General features: G+C 46.7%; 1 protein-coding gene across 5 annotated transcripts in view; it reads left to right on the top strand.

Annotated features, from left to right (window-relative positions):
- The window catches only part of LOC142291007 (transient receptor potential cation channel subfamily V member 1-like), a 138,484-nt gene that overhangs the window by 77,861 nt on the left and 40,899 nt on the right, over positions 1-19,724 (top strand). For all 5 annotated transcript variants that reach the window (XM_075335188.1, XM_075335185.1, XM_075335189.1 and 2 more), the window contains 3 exons: positions 1,112-1,277; positions 4,861-4,927; positions 10,041-10,342. In XM_075335188.1, coding sequence (XP_075191303.1) covers positions 1,112-1,277; positions 4,861-4,927; positions 10,041-10,342 — 535 coding nt within the window. The remainder of the gene's footprint in view (positions 1-1,111; positions 1,278-4,860; positions 4,928-10,040; positions 10,343-19,724) is intronic.

Genomic DNA, 19,724 nt, shown 5'->3' with positions numbered 1-19,724 from the left:
GCGGATGGTGTGTAGAGGTATTCACAGCCTGGAGGAAATGATTCTGAGGGATGACCACCAGTTTATGCAGAAAATATGCCGGTGCAGTAATTAGATGCTAAACAATCATTTTATTATTTGCACAGAGGTCATATAATTTAGGCTCTGTTCACATGACATATCAGCCTTCCATCAGAGGTATATGTTAGGAGTAGAGATGAGTGGACTCAAATAGTAAAGTTCGGTGTTCGCGTTGAACATGGACTTTACTAAAAAATCAGTGTTCCAGTTCGGAGTTTAGATGCTTTATGCATGCAAATACATACTAAATACTCAAATGAGCATTTACTGAGCATGTACTGAGGTATGCTCAGTGCTCAGTCCAGTGCGAGGCGCTTTCAGTGTTTGAATGTCTCGCACTGGGGTTAAAATCAACGTTAGCGGATGTAGTGCACAAAATAAAAGGGAAAAACCCTGCCCACCCTCCACTGGAAGTGCTTTGTTTATGCCTGTCTGCATGTGGGCTTAAACCCGAACTGCCCACTGAGTGACTTCCATTAGGGTTCAGGTCAAGTCCGGGTCCAGAACTAAACTTTAGGCCGGAGTCACACTTGCAAGTGACTGTGAGTCCACTAACATCCCCCGGTCCGACCGGGCGCGCCGGCCCCTGTAGCCACCATCCTCAGCACAGTGACACTGGGTCCCGGGGCATCCACCCCTACCCACGGAGGGTTCAAAACAACTAGCTGCCATTCCAACACCCCCGGGTGCTCCCTAATAGCAGCGGTGGTACCCCATCTTACCACACGCCGTGGGTGGCGTCACGGACTGTACAGAAAATCACACATACAACCAATTCCCCTTTTTATTTTAAGTGTCCGCGAGACCCCCGGGTCCGCAGATCCCTCTAGCCACACTACGGGTCCAGATTCAAGCAGCCCAGCTGCTGGCGTGGGGGCGGCACACTTACGTTGAGTTAATGGTGCCTCGCAGATAAGCTCAGAGCATGCGCCAGGATTTTGTCCAGCATATATGCAGTATATAGTGTTGAACCTGTAAATAGATATATGTGGTGAAATTATAATTTTATAGTGGGGTCAATTAAACAAAAATATATTATCTCTCTTTACAGTTTTCTCCAAGCCTCCCTTCTGCTATGCAGCGGTATCGTCTACCTGGCAGGAAATGAGGTCTATGTGGCTCTAATGGTGTTTGCCTTGGTGATTGGCTGGGTGAATATGTTATACTACACCCGCGGCTTCCAGCAGACTGGAATTTACAGTGTGATGATTCAGAAGGTGAGATTGTATGCTGTTTTCGCACATTCAACACTTTATTGTAGGAGACTATTATTAATGAACCAGCATTTATCATTGAGCCAAAGTCTTTTTAATCCTCTTTTTAAAGAGATGGTGAAGAGAGATTATCAAAACTAGTGCAATGGAAAAGTGCACTAATATTGATAAATCTCCTCCAGTATTATCTTCAGTTCCTGCACATACATGTCCATTACATTCCCTTTTTTCTTTTGAGACACCCAATCCAAATTAAAGGGGATGTGCACTACTTGGACAACCCCTACTCATTCCCCTTGTTTACCCCCATAGAAATATATAAGCCTATACTCACCTCCGGTGTGGCCACAGTTCCAGCGATGTCTAAAACCACGTTACCGGGGCCCACGAGAAATTGTTATGACCAATCAGCGCCCGGCATCTGTCTCCCCACCTTTGGACATTTCAGCAGTATGAAAGTGGAGCGCTAACTTCCTTCTCATATGTCTGAAGATGGGGTGAAGGAAGCCGGTACGGATTGTTCGCAGTGCTCGTGTGTCATAATGTCGTGTAGGCCTTGGGAACGCGACTAAAGATATCGCTGGAACCGCGGTGGCACGGGACGTGAGTATAAGCTTATTTATTTTTCTGGAGCAAACAAGGGGAATGAGAAGGGGTTGTCCAAGTAGTAGAGTTCCCCTTTAAAGAGGTTTTTTTACTGTGACAATCCCCTGCTGCCTATAAAGGGTTGTCTATCCATCACAATTTGCCTGTTTTCAGTCACTCATATTCATATATTTGTCATTTTTCTGCTTCCATCACATCAACCTCTAGAACTGCCTTCTAAAGGCCGTCACATGCAGCGTCGTATATAACGATATATCGCCGGGGTCACAGATTTCGTGACGCACATCCGGCATCGTTAGTGACATCGTTGCGTGTGACAGCAAGGAACGACCGTTAACGATGGAAAATACTCACCTTATCGTCCATCATTGACACGTTGTTCCTTTTTAAAAAATTGTAGATTGTTGAGCTCGCAGGTTGTTCGTCGTTCCCGAGGCAGTACACATCGTTATGTGTGACAGCTCGGGAGCGACGAAGTACAGCTTACCTGCGGACGCCGGGAATGAAGAAGGAAGAAGGTGGGCAGGATGTTACGGCCGCTCATCTCCGCCCCTCCGCTTCTATTGGGCGGCCGCTTAGTGACGCCGCTGTGACGCCGAAAGAGCCGCCCCCTTAGAAAGGAAGTGGTTAGCCGTGATTAAGACCTGAAGCGTCGAAACGCGTTGTTCTGCAAGCTATCCGACATGCCTGTGGTACCTGCTGGATTTTTATATTTCATTATTTAATAAAAAAGGATTTATACTTCATCCTTGGCGCTGGAAATTCCCTTTCTTACCCCCCTTTATACATCCCATTGCTTGACAGCAGCCATTATAATGAGATTTCCAATACTTTCCAGCAGTCCAGATTTTTCTTAGTAACGTTTGTAAAACTATGCTTAAAAAATAGGTGTTTTCTCATGTGGATCTGGTCTGCAAGGTTTAAATTCTCAATTTTTTGTGTATCTGATATTAGAGGGAACCTATCACCAGATGTTTATAATACCTAATGGTCGGTGCGGAGCAGACTGGTAGGATGGGCGTCTCCATTCTCCGGGTCCCGTGCCTCCTATTTCGGCCATCTTTGTCCTCCTTCTTAAGCTAGTGTGGATGACACATTCTACGTCATTTACACTAGCCGACAGTGAGGTCCTGCGCAGGTGCACTTTGATATTCTCCATTTGTCAATGGCTTTGATGTTGTGGCTGATTGACGTTGCTCGGCCATCTTTGTCCTTCTTCTGAAGCCTGTGTGCATGATGTGTCCTACGTCATACACACGCACCGTCATTGAGGTCCTGCGCAGGCGCATTTTGATCTGCCCTGAACAGATTAACCCCTTCACGACTGGACGATTTTTCCCTTTCCGTTTTTTTTTTTCGCCATTCTTTTTCTGAGAGACGTAACTTTTTTATTTTTCAGTCAATATGGTCATGTGAGGGCTCATTTTTTGCGGAACGAGCTGTACTTTTAAATGAAACCATCAGTTTTACCATATACTGTACTGGAAAACGGCAAAAAAACTCCAAATGCAGAAAAATTGCAAAAAAAGTGCGATAGCACTATTGTTTTTGAGATATTTTATTCACTGTGTTCACTATATGGTACAACTGATGTGTGGGTGTGATGCCTCAGGTCACTGCGAGTTCGTGGACATCAAACATGTATAAGTTTACTTTTATATAAGGGGTTAAAAAAAATCGGAAATTTGTCCGAAAAAAGTGGCGCACGTTTTACGCCATATTCCGTGACCCGTAGCGTTCTCATTTTTCGGGATCTATGGCTCAGTGAAGGCTTATTTTTTGCGTCTCGAGCTGACATTTTTAACGGTACCATTTTTGCGCAGATGCTACATTTTGATCGCCTCTTATTGCATTTTGCGCAAAAGTTGGGGCGACAGAAAAACATAATTTTGGCGTTTGGCATTTTTTTGCCGCTACGCCGTATACTGATCAGATTAATTGATTTTATATTTTGATAGATCGGGCGTTTCTGAACGCGGCGATACCAAATGTGTGTATATTTTTTATTTTTTTAACCCTTTAATTTTCAATGGGGCGAATGGGGGGTGATTTGAACTTTTAGGTTTTTTGTTTTTTTTTATTTTTTAATACTTTTTTTTAACTTTTTTTTTTTATTTTACTAGTCCCCCTAGGGGGCTATAGCGATCAGCAATCCGATCGCTCTGCACTATCTGCTGATCACAGCTACATAGCTGTAAACAGCAGATACGCTCACTTTCTTTTTCACTGTGCCGCGGGCACAGCGAAAGTGAAAGCAATTCATGTGTAGTACAGGAGTCATCACATGACCCTGTGCTACCATGACAACTACCGGAAGTCACGTGATCGCGTCACGTGACTTCCGGTATCGGGCGGTAAGTAAAAGTTTACCGCGATCGCGCTTATAGTGGCACTGTCACATATTGACAGCGCCATTTAAGGGGTTAAACGGCACGAGCAGATAACGATTCTGCTCGTGCCTAGCAGGCACACATCTCAGCTGTGAAAATCAGCTGAGATGTGCGCCGATGGCGGCATGCTGCCGCCAGCAGACCTCGGGCAGTTAAAGTATTGTAGTGCGCCTGCGCGGGACCTCAATGCCGGCACGTGTGTATGACGTAGGATGCATCATGCACACAGGCTTCAGAAGAAGGAGGACAAAGATGGCCGAAAGAGGAGGCGCCGCACCCGGAGAACGGAGCCACCCATCTGACTTGTCTGCACCGTACCGACCGTTTAGGTGAGTATTAAAAAGTCATTCTTACGTTCTACACAGCGGCCTGGGCTCTTATATACAGTATGTTAGAATGCTGTATATAAGAGGCCAGTGGTGGTGGCCGCAGCTTATAGTCACCAAATCTGGTGACAGGTTCCCTTTAACATTCCCCACTCTGCTATACATGTTTATGTCAAATTTGACTTTTAAGTTAATTTAGTCATGCATCTCACAAATGCTGGGAAAAGTATTGCACAATGTTAATTAGTCACATTTTTCTTTCAGACGATTCTGCGTGACATGCTCCGCTTCCTGCTAGTCTACATAGTCTTCCTCTTTGGTTTTGCGGCAGGTAATAGAAATAGTGGGTGGGGGGTGTACACAGTTTCCCTATGCAGATGAAACGTTCTTTACACTCTGGAAACATTCTGTATGTAAGAGTATAAACTTAAATAGAATAAGGAAAGTTATCAGATACTGAACTGTTACCAATATATTATAAAGCAGCTTCCGTTGAATATTTTCAATTTGCAAAACTTTTATTTACTGCATGTATTTCACTAATTCAGCCAGCAGACGTCACTCTTGCTTTTTCACAGGCTTTAAGCAGCTTTCCTAATTGGGAATACATGATATAAACTTGCTTTTTTACTTCTAGAGCGTTGGATGTTTGCTTCCAGGCAAAAAGAACAGATAAACACCATAATAATTTTTTTTGCAGATATATTACCTGCTTGTTATTTAAACATTAATTGTATATTGAAGGGTTTAACTATTGAGTCTACAATCCCACACTTGGTGTGTGAACATCTAAAATGCCCCACTTCTTCATATAATTATTTAGTGATGTTATTTGCATGCTGTATGATTGTATATGGTGCACTATTAGTAAAAGGCACATCCAATCTACAGACCTAAGGCCAGCCCTGATCATACAATAGTGTTAAGCGGGTTTTACACGCTACGATATATCACGTCGTAAGTGACGCACATCCGGCATCATTTGACATATCGTAGCGTGTGACAGCTACGAGCGTCCGTTAACGAGCAAAAATACTCACCTTGTCGTTGCTCGTTGACACGTCGCTCATTTTCTAAAAATCGCACGTCCTTCTGCGCGCTGGTTGTTCATCATTCCCGGGGCAGCACACATCTCTCCGTGTGACACCCCGGGAACGATGAACTGCAGCTTACCTGCGTCCCGCCGGCAATGCGGAAGGAAGGAGGTGGGCAGGATGTTACGTCCCGCTCATCTCCGCCCCTCCGCTTCTATTGGCCTGCCACTGTGTGATGTCACTGTGACGCCGAACGTCCCTCCCCCTTCAGGAAGTGGATGTTCGCCGCCCACAGCGAGGTCGTTTGGAAGGTAAGTACGTGTGACGGGGGTTACAACATTGTGCGACACGGGCAACAAATTGCCCCTGCCGCACAAATGATGTGGGCGGGTACGATCGCAAATGCGATCACATGATTAATTGCAGCGTGTAAACCAGGCTTAAGTCATATACATTGCTGTAATTTTTAACCTCCTTCTCACCATGGCCAATAGATTGTTAAACTTTTGTTTTTTTTTCTCCCGTTTTTTAATATAGCCATATGAGGGCATGCTGTTTTGTGGGATGAGTTGTAGCTTTGAATGACACCATGCATTATACTTTACAAAGTATTAGAAAATGGGGAATAATTGCAAATGCGTTGAGATAGTAAAACGAGCACAAGCTCGCCATTGTTTCTTGGGTTTCGTGTTTAATAACCAGCAAAAGAGAGGTAATTATTCCCCTATACTCTGCCCTGGTCAGACCCCACCTGGAATATTGTGTACAGTTCTGGGCGCCCCAATTCAAGAAAGACATCGATATATTGGAGCAAGTCCAGAGAAGAGCAACCAAGATGGTAGAAGGTCTGCAAACCATGTCATATGAAGAACGGCTAAAAGAACTAGGAATGTTTAGTTTGAAAAAGAGAAGGCTGAGAAAAGACTTAATAGCAGTCTACAAATATCTGAAAGGTAGTCACAGTGCAGAGGGGACTACCCTATTCTCATTAGCACAAGGAAGTACAAGAAGCAATGGTATGAAACTTAAAGGAAGGAAATTCAGATTAAACATTAGGAAAAACGTTCTGACAGTGAGGGCAGTCAGGGAGTGGAACAGGTGACTGCTGCAGGTGGTGAGCGCTTCCTCAATGGAAATCTTCAAGCGGAAACTGGATAAACATATAGCTGGGATGATTTAGGAAAACCTACACCCGCAGGTGGTTGGACCCGATGGTCATTGAGGTCCCTTCCAACTCTACCATTCTATGATTCTAAAAATGGGACGGTAACCTGATTCTTCGGATTACTGGGATGACAACATTTTTCTGATTCTTTTTATTTCACCATTTAAGTGGTTAAAAAAAACCAAAACAATTTTGGTTTGAATCAACAATTTCTGAGACTCGAAACTCTGTTACTTTTCCATTGATGGGGCTGTGTCAGGACTTTACTTTTCATGACAAGCTGTTGTTTTTTATTGATACCATTCTGGTAAAGTGTTTCGATCACTTTTTTGTGCATTTTGGAGGGAGGTGGAATAACGCCAATTCTGACATTTGATTTTTTTTCTTTACAGCAATTAAAATATGGGGGAAATAATATTTTAATGTCTTTATTTTTAAAGGTGAACAGGGGGGTGATTGTTTTCTTTTTTTTTCTTTATAATTTTAATTTTTACTTAATCTTTAAGAACAGTATCAATATTGGACTTGTATGTGCAATGAGTTGATCATTTAGTCTATACACTACTATTATAACAACAGAAACACCCTCACACACGGGTAAAGGAAAAAGGGAAGATCTACTAGAGGGAAACGCTGCAACAGCACCCAACTGGTCCCTGTAGAGACTAGAAAGACCCTAGCCGAACAGTTCAAAACACTACCTGACCTGACTAGCTAAAAGACGTTGAGGCGTTTCTCATACCTTCTGAAGGACCAGAGGGTAGGCCACAACACACTGTCAACAAGGAGAGAGAAAGGTGTGCAGGAAGATACAAAAGCCCAAAGTGACTAAACTAAAACACGTTCATATTAGGTATAGAGTGAAGCTGAAGAAAGCTACAAAGATGCGGAACAAGTAAAACCTCACAGAAACCTAGAACATGTGAAAGGAGAAGGTGCTGGGAAGGAAAACAAACCAACTCACCGCAGGAAATAAACTGGTGTTTACCCAATAAGGAAACCTCTTAGATGATAGGCTTGAACTACTAACCACAAGTCCACCTTGAGGTATAGGCAGCAAGGAGGTGTAGAGAATGGTGAACATATAAAAAAAACAAATCCAGGATGTGATCGGGCAGACCAAAATGGAAAAATGAGAAACACCTCGAGCTGAGCAAACCAAGAAGAGAGAACAAAGACAATAGGAACCATCAGCATTTGGACAGGGAAAAAAGGCAATAGCTCAGCAGACAGCGGAACTGACCAAGCAGCGACAGGTCATCGGATCAAATCCTCCAACCAAGCCATGGCATCTAGAACATCACATCATCGTAATATACTGTCTAGGGAAAATGGCAGTCTCTCATGAAATCCATATGTATATACCAAAAAGGAAAAATGTGAGTGTGCTGAGTTGTTGGTGAAGAATTCACTGGATTCAGTTGACTAGAAATGCATTGTGGTTTATTTCCAATGCGTTTCTAGGTTGAATGTCCCTCTTCCTCAGGTGAACCACAATACAGCTATCTTTATTTAACCTAGAAACGCATTTTGGGCTTAAATTACAATCCATTTTAATTCACCTGAAACCTACGAATTCTTCACCAGCAGCACAGCACTCCTGCATTTCTCTTTTTTGGTATATATTGATGCTGGCTTGTCTATCCAGTGGAGCAGCAGCAGCTGGAATTTTGTTTGTTATCAAAGGCTAATCAAGTGCTGTGTTTTCACATTATCACAAGGTGAGCTCAAAACAATGCAATAAAACCGCATGCTATTTGGTTAATGTCCTATGGCTGCTTTTTGTCAATCCCTAGTTCAATGAAATCCATGTCATCTGCACAGGAGTACCAAGATGGAGGTCCAGGGGTCTTCAGCAGGCGCTAGACTGTCATGTCTATACATTGCACCTTTGCAAACATATCGTGGGGGTGGGTCAATGGGCGCCTGAATAGATGCTCATGCAAGATCGCATACTTTAAACGCCACTGTGGGTAATGACAATAGAGAGTTTTATGAGCTGCAATTGGAACTAGCTCTGGATTGTGGAGGGATGGGGCAGTCAGTAGCAGTCGTGTGTGCAGGCATTGCCAGGCCGCAGAGCAGCCGCTCAGTAACCCCTTGCCTCCCTGTCACCACTCCATTGCATGGATGCTTTCGCCACAGTCCATGCTTCCACTGAGTCAATAAATCAGACACCGATATACTTCCTTCAAACAGTGGAACTTTACTTGAATTCTTTACAGGGAAACTTTAATCTTGCATGACACGCGCACCACTTCTGACCCCGATGGGGTTCCCTCCAGACTCTGTTCCATAATAGAATTTACTGGATGACCGCTTTCCCGGAACCTGAGCTCCTTCGGATACTGCAAGGCCCTTCATTTTCCTGTCTGACGTCACACTGCACTAGCCGATTTAAAAAGTCCTTTAGCCTCTCTGTCCCACCCACAGGGATTTAGTTGATGCTATTGAAGGGGCTTATTGTAACAGCACTCCTCGGGCCACGATACTACTCTTCTCCTTTAAGAGCCCATTGACCTTCAGTGTCGCAGGAGATTTCGTTGGGTTTTTAATCCAGGAAAGACAGATGGCACCCGGACCAATCGGACTCAACCCCTCTTCTGGGGGTGCAGTTGCAACAGTCCTCTCAAGAGTAGGCCCCACGTGTCTGGTGTCAAAGGGTTGATCCTTAGGATCTTTAATCAAATCTTTTGGCTTGTTCTCTCTTTCTCCTACTGGGAACTCTCCTCCCCTCCTTCTGTATCCTGCCCTATATATACACTATACTCCTCCTTTCACTTAACCCTTTTCCTACCTAACTAGGTGCCTGGACAGCCATCACTAAACCACATTGCCATCTGGTAGTCATTTATAAAATACATATTACAATTAACATATCTGAGAAACCTTTCTGTGTGCCGCCTACTTCTGCAGGGGGTGGCATAGCCTTGAACCCCCTACAGGATGTTGCTGTTAAAAGTGGATGCCAGCTGGACAACATAGCCAACATCTGCCATATGTGCAGTGAGCGCAACTCCTGACCCCTTTCCATTTACCTGAACCAAAAATAAGATGTACTATTATGTCCTATTTCAGAAAAGGGTTAAAACCATGTAGCTGAGCTGGTAACACTTTCCTCAAAATGCAAACTAACTCCAGACTGATGAAGAGTTGCTGTCCAAATATAAACCAGGATAATGAGTGAAATTGTTTTATGTGTCTGAATGTAAAAATAAAACAGTTAACACTCTTTCCTGTTACAGCTTTGGTAACACTTATTGGTGAAGCACCACAAGAGGCCGCAAATGGCACTGAATCTGGGGAGAAGGAAGAAGCAAACTCATACTCTAGTCTTTACATCTCTTGCTTGGAATTATTCAAGTTCACCATTGGTATGGGGGATCTGCAGTTTAATGAGAATCTGAAGTTCAAGCACTTCTTCATGTTCCTGCTCATCCTGTATGTGGTCCTCACTTACGTTCTCCTCCTGAACATGCTCATTGCCTTAATGAGTGAAACTGTCAACAGAGTGTCAAGTGAGAGTAAAAGCATTTGGAAACTTCAGGTGGGTTGAATATTTGTTACTACCTTATTGTTGTAATATTGCAGGTACTTTAAAGTGTGTGACAATGGGCAGGCTGTGTAGATCCACTGTGCCGCGGAGCTGGACTTACCCTAGAGGGGCATAACTAAGCAACGACCTGGTTTTTGCTAGAGCCTCTAGTAGTGAGGATAGACTTGAGCTGCAGCTAGGCACTAGGTGTTACTCCAGGTCAGTCCCTCGGCCTGCAGCAGCTGACCATAGAGTCAGGGTGCAGGAGACGGACAGGGCACAATCCAGAGACTTGAGCAGACAGACAAGCACAACATATAGACAAAGAGAGGGGAGAACAGATCAGGACAAACAGAAAGCAAGGCAGGAGAAGTCAGGACAAACAGGAACGTGCCAGGGAAAAAACAGGCTAGACAGAGCAGAGACTAAACAGAGACTGACCAGACAGACAAAGCCCTACAGTAAGCAGAACAAGAAGTACTTAAGATCAGGTGGACAGACAAAACAGACAGAGCTTCTAAGCAAACAGACAAATATATTATGTGATAACTTAAAGGGAATCTGTCACCAGATTTGATCTATATAACCTATTAATATGAGCTGTGAGGTAGCGTCGTCGGCTGCGCTGCAGAAGACACGGGATCCAGGCACCAAGGTTCACAGCACACGGTTTATTCAAAAGAAAAAGTCCATAATAGTACATATGTGCCTTTCCGGCAGAGAACTCAGGGAGATGTGATCACTCCCTCACACCCGGCACACCTGCCCTTGTTCCTGAATCTATTTATCCCTCCCTTCAGCCTGTGGGGAAAACAGCATTAACCCTATAGTGGATTATCATATAGTGAGCACAACTGGGGCGAGACATACCGGCCGTCATAGATAACCCCGGTCACAGTCTCACATACCCCCCCCCTCAGTTCAAGCGTGCGGGGTTGAACTCCTGCCATCAAACACGGGCCGCGGGACAAGGCATCGGCGTTGCCCTGCAACCTACCGGCCCGGTGTTCAACCGTAAACCGGAAGTTCTGCAGAGAAAGGAACCACCGGGTAACCCGGGCATTCCGTTCCTTGGCGGACCTCATCCAGACCAGTGGAGAGTGATCCGTCACTAAGCGAAACTGCCGTCCCAGCAGGTAATAGCGTAGGGACTCCAAGGCCCACTTGATCGCCAGGCACTCCTTCTCCACTACGCTATAATTCCGCTCGGGAGGGGTGAGTTTCCTACTTAAGAAGGTGACGGGGTGTTCCACCCCCTGAACCACCTGAGACAGCACTGCCCCCAGGCCGACCTCCGAGGCGTCAGTCTGTACTATGAACTCTTTCCGGAAATCAGGGTTTACAAGAACGGGCTGTCCGCACAGGACCCCCTTCAGGGCCCGGAAGGAGTCCTCGGCCTGCGGAGTCCAGTGCACCATGACGGACTTCTTGCCTTTGAGAAGGTCCGTCAAGGGGGCCGATAGTCCCGCAAAATCTTTTACAAACCTCCTGTAGTACCCCACGATACCCAGGAAGGCCCTAACCTGCTTGTGGTCAGGGGTCTAGGCCACTTCTGGATCGCCTCAACTTTGTTAATTTGGGGCTTAATCACTCCTTGGCCTATTACGTAGCCCAAGTAGCGGGCTTCCGTGAGTCCCAACGCACATTTCTTGGGATTGGCTGTCAATCCGGCTGTTCGAAGCGCGTCCACCACCGCTTGTACCTGTTCCAAGTGGGTCTGCCAATCGGAGCTGTAAATAATGATGTCATCAAGGTACGCTGAAGCATACGCCTGGTGGGGTTCCAGCACTAAGTCCATCAACCTCTGGAACGTGGCCGGAGCGCCATGTAACCCAAAAGGCAAGACAACATAGTGGAAGAGACCCTCCGGCGTAACAAAAGCGGTTTTCTCCTTGGCGGACTCCGTTAGTGGCACCTGCCAGTACCCCTTGGTCAGGTCGAGCGTGGTAAAATATCGCGCCTGTCCCAGCCTATCAATCAGCTCGTCCACCCGGGGCATGGGGTAGAGATCAAACTTGGATATTTCGTTCAATCTCCTAAAGTCATTGCAGAACCTTAAGGAGCCATCGGGTTTTGGTATTAGGACAATCGGACTAGCCCATTCACTCCGGGATTTCTCGATGACCCCCAGGCGTAACATTGACTTTACTTCCTCTGATATGGCTTGTCGTCGAGCCTCCGGTACCCGGTATGACTTCAGGCGTACCTTCAGGTGGGGCTCGGTGACAATATCATGTCGTATCAGACTGGTCCTACCGGGCAGCTCGGAGAAGACATCGGGGTTCTGCTGAACCAACCGTCTGGCCTCTCGCCTCTGTGTCTTGGTGAGGGCTTCTCCAATCCTTACTTCCGGTTCGTCCTCTCCGGAGGTCGCTGGAGCCGGATGTGAACGACCCGAGGAGGAGGGAGGTGGGGAAAAAACAGCCATCAGGTTTTCCCGTTCCTGCCAAGGTTTTAATAGGTTGACATGGTATATTTGTTCAGGTTTCCGCCTACCGGGCTGCAACACTTTATAGTTAACCACCCCGACTCTTTCCTTTATCTCGTAGGGGCCTTGCCACTGAGCCAGGAATTTACTCTCCGCCGTGGGGATCAATACCAACACCCGATCCCCGGGTTTAAAGGTCCGCACGGTGGCTTGTCTATTGTAGCGGCTGCTTTGCGCGGCCTGAGCCTCCTGTAAATGCTCCTTCACAATTGGCATGACCGCGCTTATGCGGTTCTGCATACCCAAAATGTGTTCAATCACACTTTTATGGGGGGTGGGCTCCTGCTCCCAGGTTTCTTTTGCCAGGTCCAACAATCCCCGGGGATGTCGCCCGTATAACAATTCAAAAGGCGAAAACCCCGTGGATGCCTGTGGCACCTCTCGTATGGCAAACATCAAATAGGGAAGCATCATATCCCAGTCTTTCCCGTCTTTGGAAATCACCATTTTGAGCATGGTTTTCAGGGTTTTATTGAATCGTTCCACTAAACCATCCGTCTGAGGATGATACACAGACGTACGCAACTGCTTGATCTGGAGTAGCCGGCATAGCTCTTTGGTCACTTTAGACATGAATGGGGTCCCCTGATCCGTAAGGATCTCCTTGGGCAACCCCACCCGGCAGAACACAGCAAACAACTCCCGAGCTATAAGCTTGGCTGCAGTATGTCTGAGAGGTATCGCCTCTGGATACCGGGTGGCATAGTCAACGATCACTAGGATATGCTGGTGCCCTCGAGCAGACTTTACGAGGGGCCCCACCAGATCCATCCCTATCCGTTCAAAAGGGACTTCTATAATGGGTAACGGTACCAACGGACTGCGAAAGTGGGTCAGGGGTGCGGTAAGCTGACACTCCGGGCAGGTTTCGCAGAACCGTTTTACCTCCCCAAAGACCCCGGGCCAATAGAACCTTTGCAATATTCGCTCCTGCGTTTTCTTGACCCCTAGGTGACCACTCATCAGGTGTTTATGAGCCAAGTCGAGGACCCGCCGGCGATACGGCTGGGGCACCACCAACTGCTCTACCCCTACGCCCCGTATTTCATCTACCCGGTAGAGTAAATCCTGCTTAAGAGCGAAATGGGGGTATCTTACCTGGGCACCAGGCAGCTGTGCCACCCCGTCAACTACTGTCACCCGACTCCGGGCATGTATTAATGTAGGGTCCTGGAGTTGGGCTGTCCCAAACGTATCCGGGGACGCCTCCAACTCCGGGATGGGCTCGACCGTCTCAGCCTCTCCTGCCAATACCTCTAGGGGCGACCTATCAGGTTCACATCCTGTCCCTATCATGGGGACCCCTACGGCAGGCGTCCCGGATTCAGGATTGTAGGGCTCAGGTCCCGGACTGACCAATATCTGAGGGGACTTAGGAGGTCCCTTCCATAAAGTCCAAAAATAGGGCAGATCCCTTCCTAGGATCACATCATAGGGAAGAGTATTAATAAGTCCCACCTCATGTTGCACCTGACCGCAAGGTGCTGTGATGGTGACTATCCCCGTGGGATAGTCTCGGCGGTCCCCATGTATGCAAACCACCCCCACGGTACGTCCGGTGGCCTTTACTTTAGCCCTTAGGGTTGATCGCACGAGGGTCACTAAGCTTCCGGAATCCAACAAGCCTGTAACCGGACATCCATTCACCTGAATTTGGCACAAGTGGGGCTCAGTCTCTGGGTAGACCAGGTCAGCGGTACACACCACCTGAGCATACAGTGAACCCCGCCGGGTAACCCCACAATCCATGGGCTCCGTGGTGAGTGGACACTGGGCTTCCATATGTCCCACCCGCTGGCACCGCCAACATCTAATAGGGAAGGACACCCCCTTGACGAGTTGTCGTTTAGGGTACATAGTTTTCCGGACCTCAGGGACGGAGGGTGCGGCTTCAGACGGGACGGTAGCGGACTCCCTCACTGGTGTCAGCGGTGGGTCCTTGGCCCTAGGCTTGGAGGGGCCGGACCGACGGGCGGTACGCAAAGTCTCAGTGTCCCGTATCAAGTCCTGCGTAGCCACATGCCGCTCTACCAGGGACACTAATTGGTCCAGGGTACTCGGGTCACCCTGTCCGACCCACCGTTGAACGGTGACGGGTAAAGTGCGCACAAAACGATCCACTACTACCCTTTCCACCATTTGCGCCGGGCTCAGAGTGTCAGGCTGCAACCACTTTTTTACAAGATGTAACAAGTCATAGGCCTGGGAGCGTACGGGTTTGGCTTCCTCATAGAACCACTGATTTACCCGCTGAGCCCGTACATAGGTATTCACCCCCAACCGAGCCAGTATTTCGGCTTTCAGGGTCACATAGTCAATGGCGTCCTCGGTACAGAGGTCCAGGTATGCTTTTTGGGGTTCCCCCGTTAGATAAGGTGACAATACCTCAGCCCACTGCGGGGTCGGCAGCTTTTCCCGCTCGGCCACCCGTTCAAACACCGCCAGGAACGCTTCCACATCATCACCCGGGGTCATCTTTTGCAACGCTTGTCTCACCGCTTTCCGGACGCTGCCGTCGTCACCCGGTCCCTGGGTTGTTGCTGCCGGTCCGGCACGGATCGACTTGGCCAGGAGAACCATCTGTTCTTGGTGCCTTTTTTCCTGCAATTGCAAGGCTTGCTGCTGACGTGCATTGGCCTGATCCATCTGTTCTTGGAATTTTTTTTCCTGCACTTGCAAGGATTGGAGCAGGTGTGCATTGGTTTGTAGCTGCTGTGCATTAGCCTGTTGCTGCTGTGCATTAGCCTGAGCCAAATGCTTTAGTATGTCCTCCATGGCGTCGCCGGGTTTGGGCTGTAGTATAGCCGCTCGAATCCAGGACATGCGCAGCTGGGTCACCAGGGATGAATGCTACACCTCACCGGCTGTCATGCCCGCCGATTCTCCACCATATGTGAGGTAGCGTCGTCGGCTGCGCTGCAGAAGACACGGGATCCAGGCACCAAGGTTCACAGCACACGGTTTATTCAAAAGAAAAAGTCCATAATAGTACATATGTGCCTTTCCGGCAGAGAACTCAGGGAGATGTGATCACTCCCTCACACCCGGCACACCTGCCCTTGTTCCTGAATCTATTTATCCCTCCCTTCAGCCTGTGGGGAAAACAGCATTAACCCTATAGTGGATTATCATATAGTGAGCACAACCGGGGCGAGACATACCGGCCGTCATAGATAACCCCGGTCACAGTCTCACAGAGCATACAGGTTATAGACTGCTGAATAATGTCATACTTGTCTGCCTCATATCAGATGCCGCTCTTCCAGGCTATGGGGCAGATGCTACCTAGAAGATAACTCCACCTCCAGAGATTATTATAAATAAAAGGGGCGTTACCAGTGTGATGTGTGATGGTCGCTCTTTTCTCTCCTTGCAGAGCTGTATGTGATTATAACTGACACTTCCACAGGTGCCTCTCAGCTTCAGTTTCCATCTCACAGGCAGACATTGTTCAATATTGTTTCAATGAATGAAAGCTTAGGGAGCTGCAACAAACTCTATTTGCAAGAAGACAAATGTCATTTGTCCTCTTCTGTGTCAGTTACTTGTCTCACGCTTGTAATCATCACACATATCACTGGTGACCATCTGACATCACACTGGTAACGTCCTTTTAGTTATAATAATCCCTGGAGGCGGAGTTATCTTCCAGGCAGCATCTGCCCCATAGCCTGGAAGAGTACATTTACTGTACATAAAGTAATAAAAGATAATTTTTCCACAACAAGACATCTGATATGAGACATACAAGTATGACATTTTCAGCAGTTTATAACATTCATGGGCATGTTAATAAGCTAGATAGATCAAATGTGGTGACAGATTCCATTTAAGAACTCAATTGTGAGTCACAAATTGTGTGACAGGTGTACAGACTGTTTAGAAACCACACAGCCGTGTCGTAGAGTAGCAGCAGCATACCACAGTGAGGAAGGAAATGACATACACTAGGCTAGCTATGAGCGAGGGACCATGACAAAGTAAAGCCAGATGTATGAAGAACCAAGTTATGTACATCTATGGAGCTTATGAGAGGAGATGATACCCTTAAGCCTGCTTTACATGTTACGATTCTGCATACAATATCGTATGCGATCGTAACCGCCGCCGTATGTGCGGCACGGTCAATTTGTTGAATGTGCCGCACAAATGATTAACTCCCGTCACACGTACTTACCCGTCCATACGACCTCGATGTGTGCGGTGAACATCCACTTCCTGGAGTGGGAGGGACGTTCGTCGTCACATCGACGTCACGCAGCAGCCGGCCAATAGAAGCGGAGGGGCAGAGATGAGCGGGACGTAAACATCCCGCCCACCTTCTTTCTTCCGCATTGCTGGCCGGGAGCCGCAGGACGCAGGTAAGATCTGTTCATTGTTCCTGGGGTGTCACACACAGCGATGTGTGCTACCCCGGGTACGATGAACAACCTGACGTTCAATTTTTAGGAATTGAACGACGTGCGTGCGATGAACGTTTTGATGTTCAATTGCAATCGCACGTAGCTGTTACACACTGCAATGTACCTTACAATGCCGGATGTAGGTCACTTACGACGTGACCCCGCCGACACATCGTAAGATATATTGCAGCGTGTAAAGCGGGCTTTAGAGGATACTGATCACTGACATAAGAGTCTATTACGAAAAATATTGTAAATTTATCCTTACTTTTCTAAGAAGGTTTTGCATTATAAGCAAAGAAAAATAATCTTTTTTGTTAGCATATTATAATAATAACATTAATAATAATAATAATAATAACATTAATAATAAAAAGTTCCCTAAATTCATCATAGAGGGCAGAGGACTGAGAACAGATAAAAACTGGGTCCCTCTCAGAAGCAGCTTTAGGCTGTGTACGCACTGTGCATTTTTTTTATACTTTTTTATTGTCACTATCTTTATGCCAGCAAAGTCAATGAGAATTCTGAAGTGCTATGCTCACGTTGTTATGTTTTCCATGCAGATTTGGTGCAGAAAATAATCTGTAGCATATCAATTATTGGTGCGTTTTTTTAGCCCTTCTACCAATTGAATTTACTAAGAAAAACACATGGCACAAAAACGCACCAAAGATGCACAAAAAAACACATGCGTTTTCTGATGCGTTTTTCTGCCAGAAGGTGCAGATTTGATGCAGAAAATTTCAGCACCAAATATTCAACGTGCGCACATAGCCTTACTCCTTCATACTTCTAACCTCTTACGAGAGGTAGTTTTGGTGCTGCCATGACATGTTAATGGCTTGAGTATATTATCTTGACCTTTCTTGTATGCTAACATTTGAAGCCCATGTATCTGTGCCTGTTGTTACCATGCCAGGCGAGAAAACCGATCTCCCTCCTTATGTCGTAGACTTGCAGGAGTTCTTTACTGGAGATATTACATTACTTATCAGTACTCAAAGAAGGTTACACTCAAGTCATGGACTTTGGACTCCTTTGATCTCTCAGTTTTCCAAATAAGTTGATGGTTCTGTTCAGTAATATGGAAATTCAGTGGCATGACTTATTGTAACTATGAGAAAGAAAAACAGAACAAAGTTAATTTTAGTTCCAGACCAGACGTACTCACGTCCCACAGAATATTCTCATCCTTCTCCATTCACAAAGTTATGACTCACTCTGCTGCAAACAGCAGATTTCACACATATTTGATATCATCACGCTAGATACGAGATACAGAAGTGACTGATGATGACCTCTGGTTTTAATAGTTGTGACCATTATGTGTGACCACTGATAAAGTCCGTGTGCTTGAGTGATCTTATCTATGTACAAATATTCATAATAAAGTCAACTTGGTGTCTTTGTAACATGTCCTATGCCTTTCTGTTGTTCCTGAACGCTGAGCATCAAATTGGATAGTTGTGTTTCTCAGACTCCATCTACAATATCTGAACTCATATTGTAAATGAGGACATTCCTTCTTCTTTGGCATCCCACTAGGTTAAAACAGTAAATTTAATTTTTGTTAATTTCTCACCACCGCTGCACATGTCTTTGTGGATTGGCTGCAGCGGTGACATTATGACTACAGCCCACATGACCTCTGCTGCAAATCACTGGGATTGTTTGCAGAGGTAACCTGCTCTATAGTAATGATGCTGCCGCTGCGGCCAGTCAACAAAGACGAGGGCACTAGTGTGCCGCCCCAGCAGCGGATCGTACCGCTCGGATCCGTGGGCAATATCCGTTCGTGCCTCGAGGGTCTCCAGCCCTCTGGGAACGTCTGGTGTTGGGAGTACCCAGGGTGATGGAATGGGGCATCAAGGTATTGTTACCCTCACTCAGCCAATAAGCAGACTCTGACAACCGGGTAACCTAAGTCTCTAGGTGCTTTCGGTGCCGAACCAGTGATACGACCAGGCTGCCGACCATTCACTCAATAGGTCCAGGCACCTTGCCTCAATCCCCTGCGACCGGGGATCCGACTCCTCTAGGTCCAGACCACCGTCTGCAACCTAGACAGCTACTCTGGGGAGTCACCGCTCCCTGCTTCCTCCACTTCCCTTCACTCTCTCTACTTCACTGACACTCTCCTGACCCTCCCTACCTGACCCCTAGGTGGGGGACCCTATTTTGCTCAAGCTGCCTACTGGTGTGTCTGGTGGGTGTGGTGCAGGGTGTTCCTATGATTTGATTTGCTGTTGGAGGCAGCACTGTAAGATGGGGACCCAGAACCATGATGGATTTGAATACTGCACTAAGGGAAAAGAGCATGCAGTAACCTGTGACAACCTGATAGTCCAGGGGTGTCACATAGGCACAGCCCTAGATCTTGAGACAGTGAGTAACTCTGAAGTAAAGGCAACCTGTCACCAGACTTCTCCTATAAGCTGCGGCCACCACCAGCAAGCCCTTATAGACATCATTCCAGAATACTCTGACTGCCAGGACCCAA

Source organism: Anomaloglossus baeobatrachus, chromosome 2 (assembly GCF_048569485.1).
Source record: "Anomaloglossus baeobatrachus isolate aAnoBae1 chromosome 2, aAnoBae1.hap1, whole genome shotgun sequence".
NCBI lineage: Eukaryota > Metazoa > Chordata > Amphibia > Anura > Aromobatidae > Anomaloglossus > Anomaloglossus baeobatrachus.
Note: the sequence above shows the minus strand (reverse complement) of the source record. Positions and strands in the feature narration are given on the sequence as shown.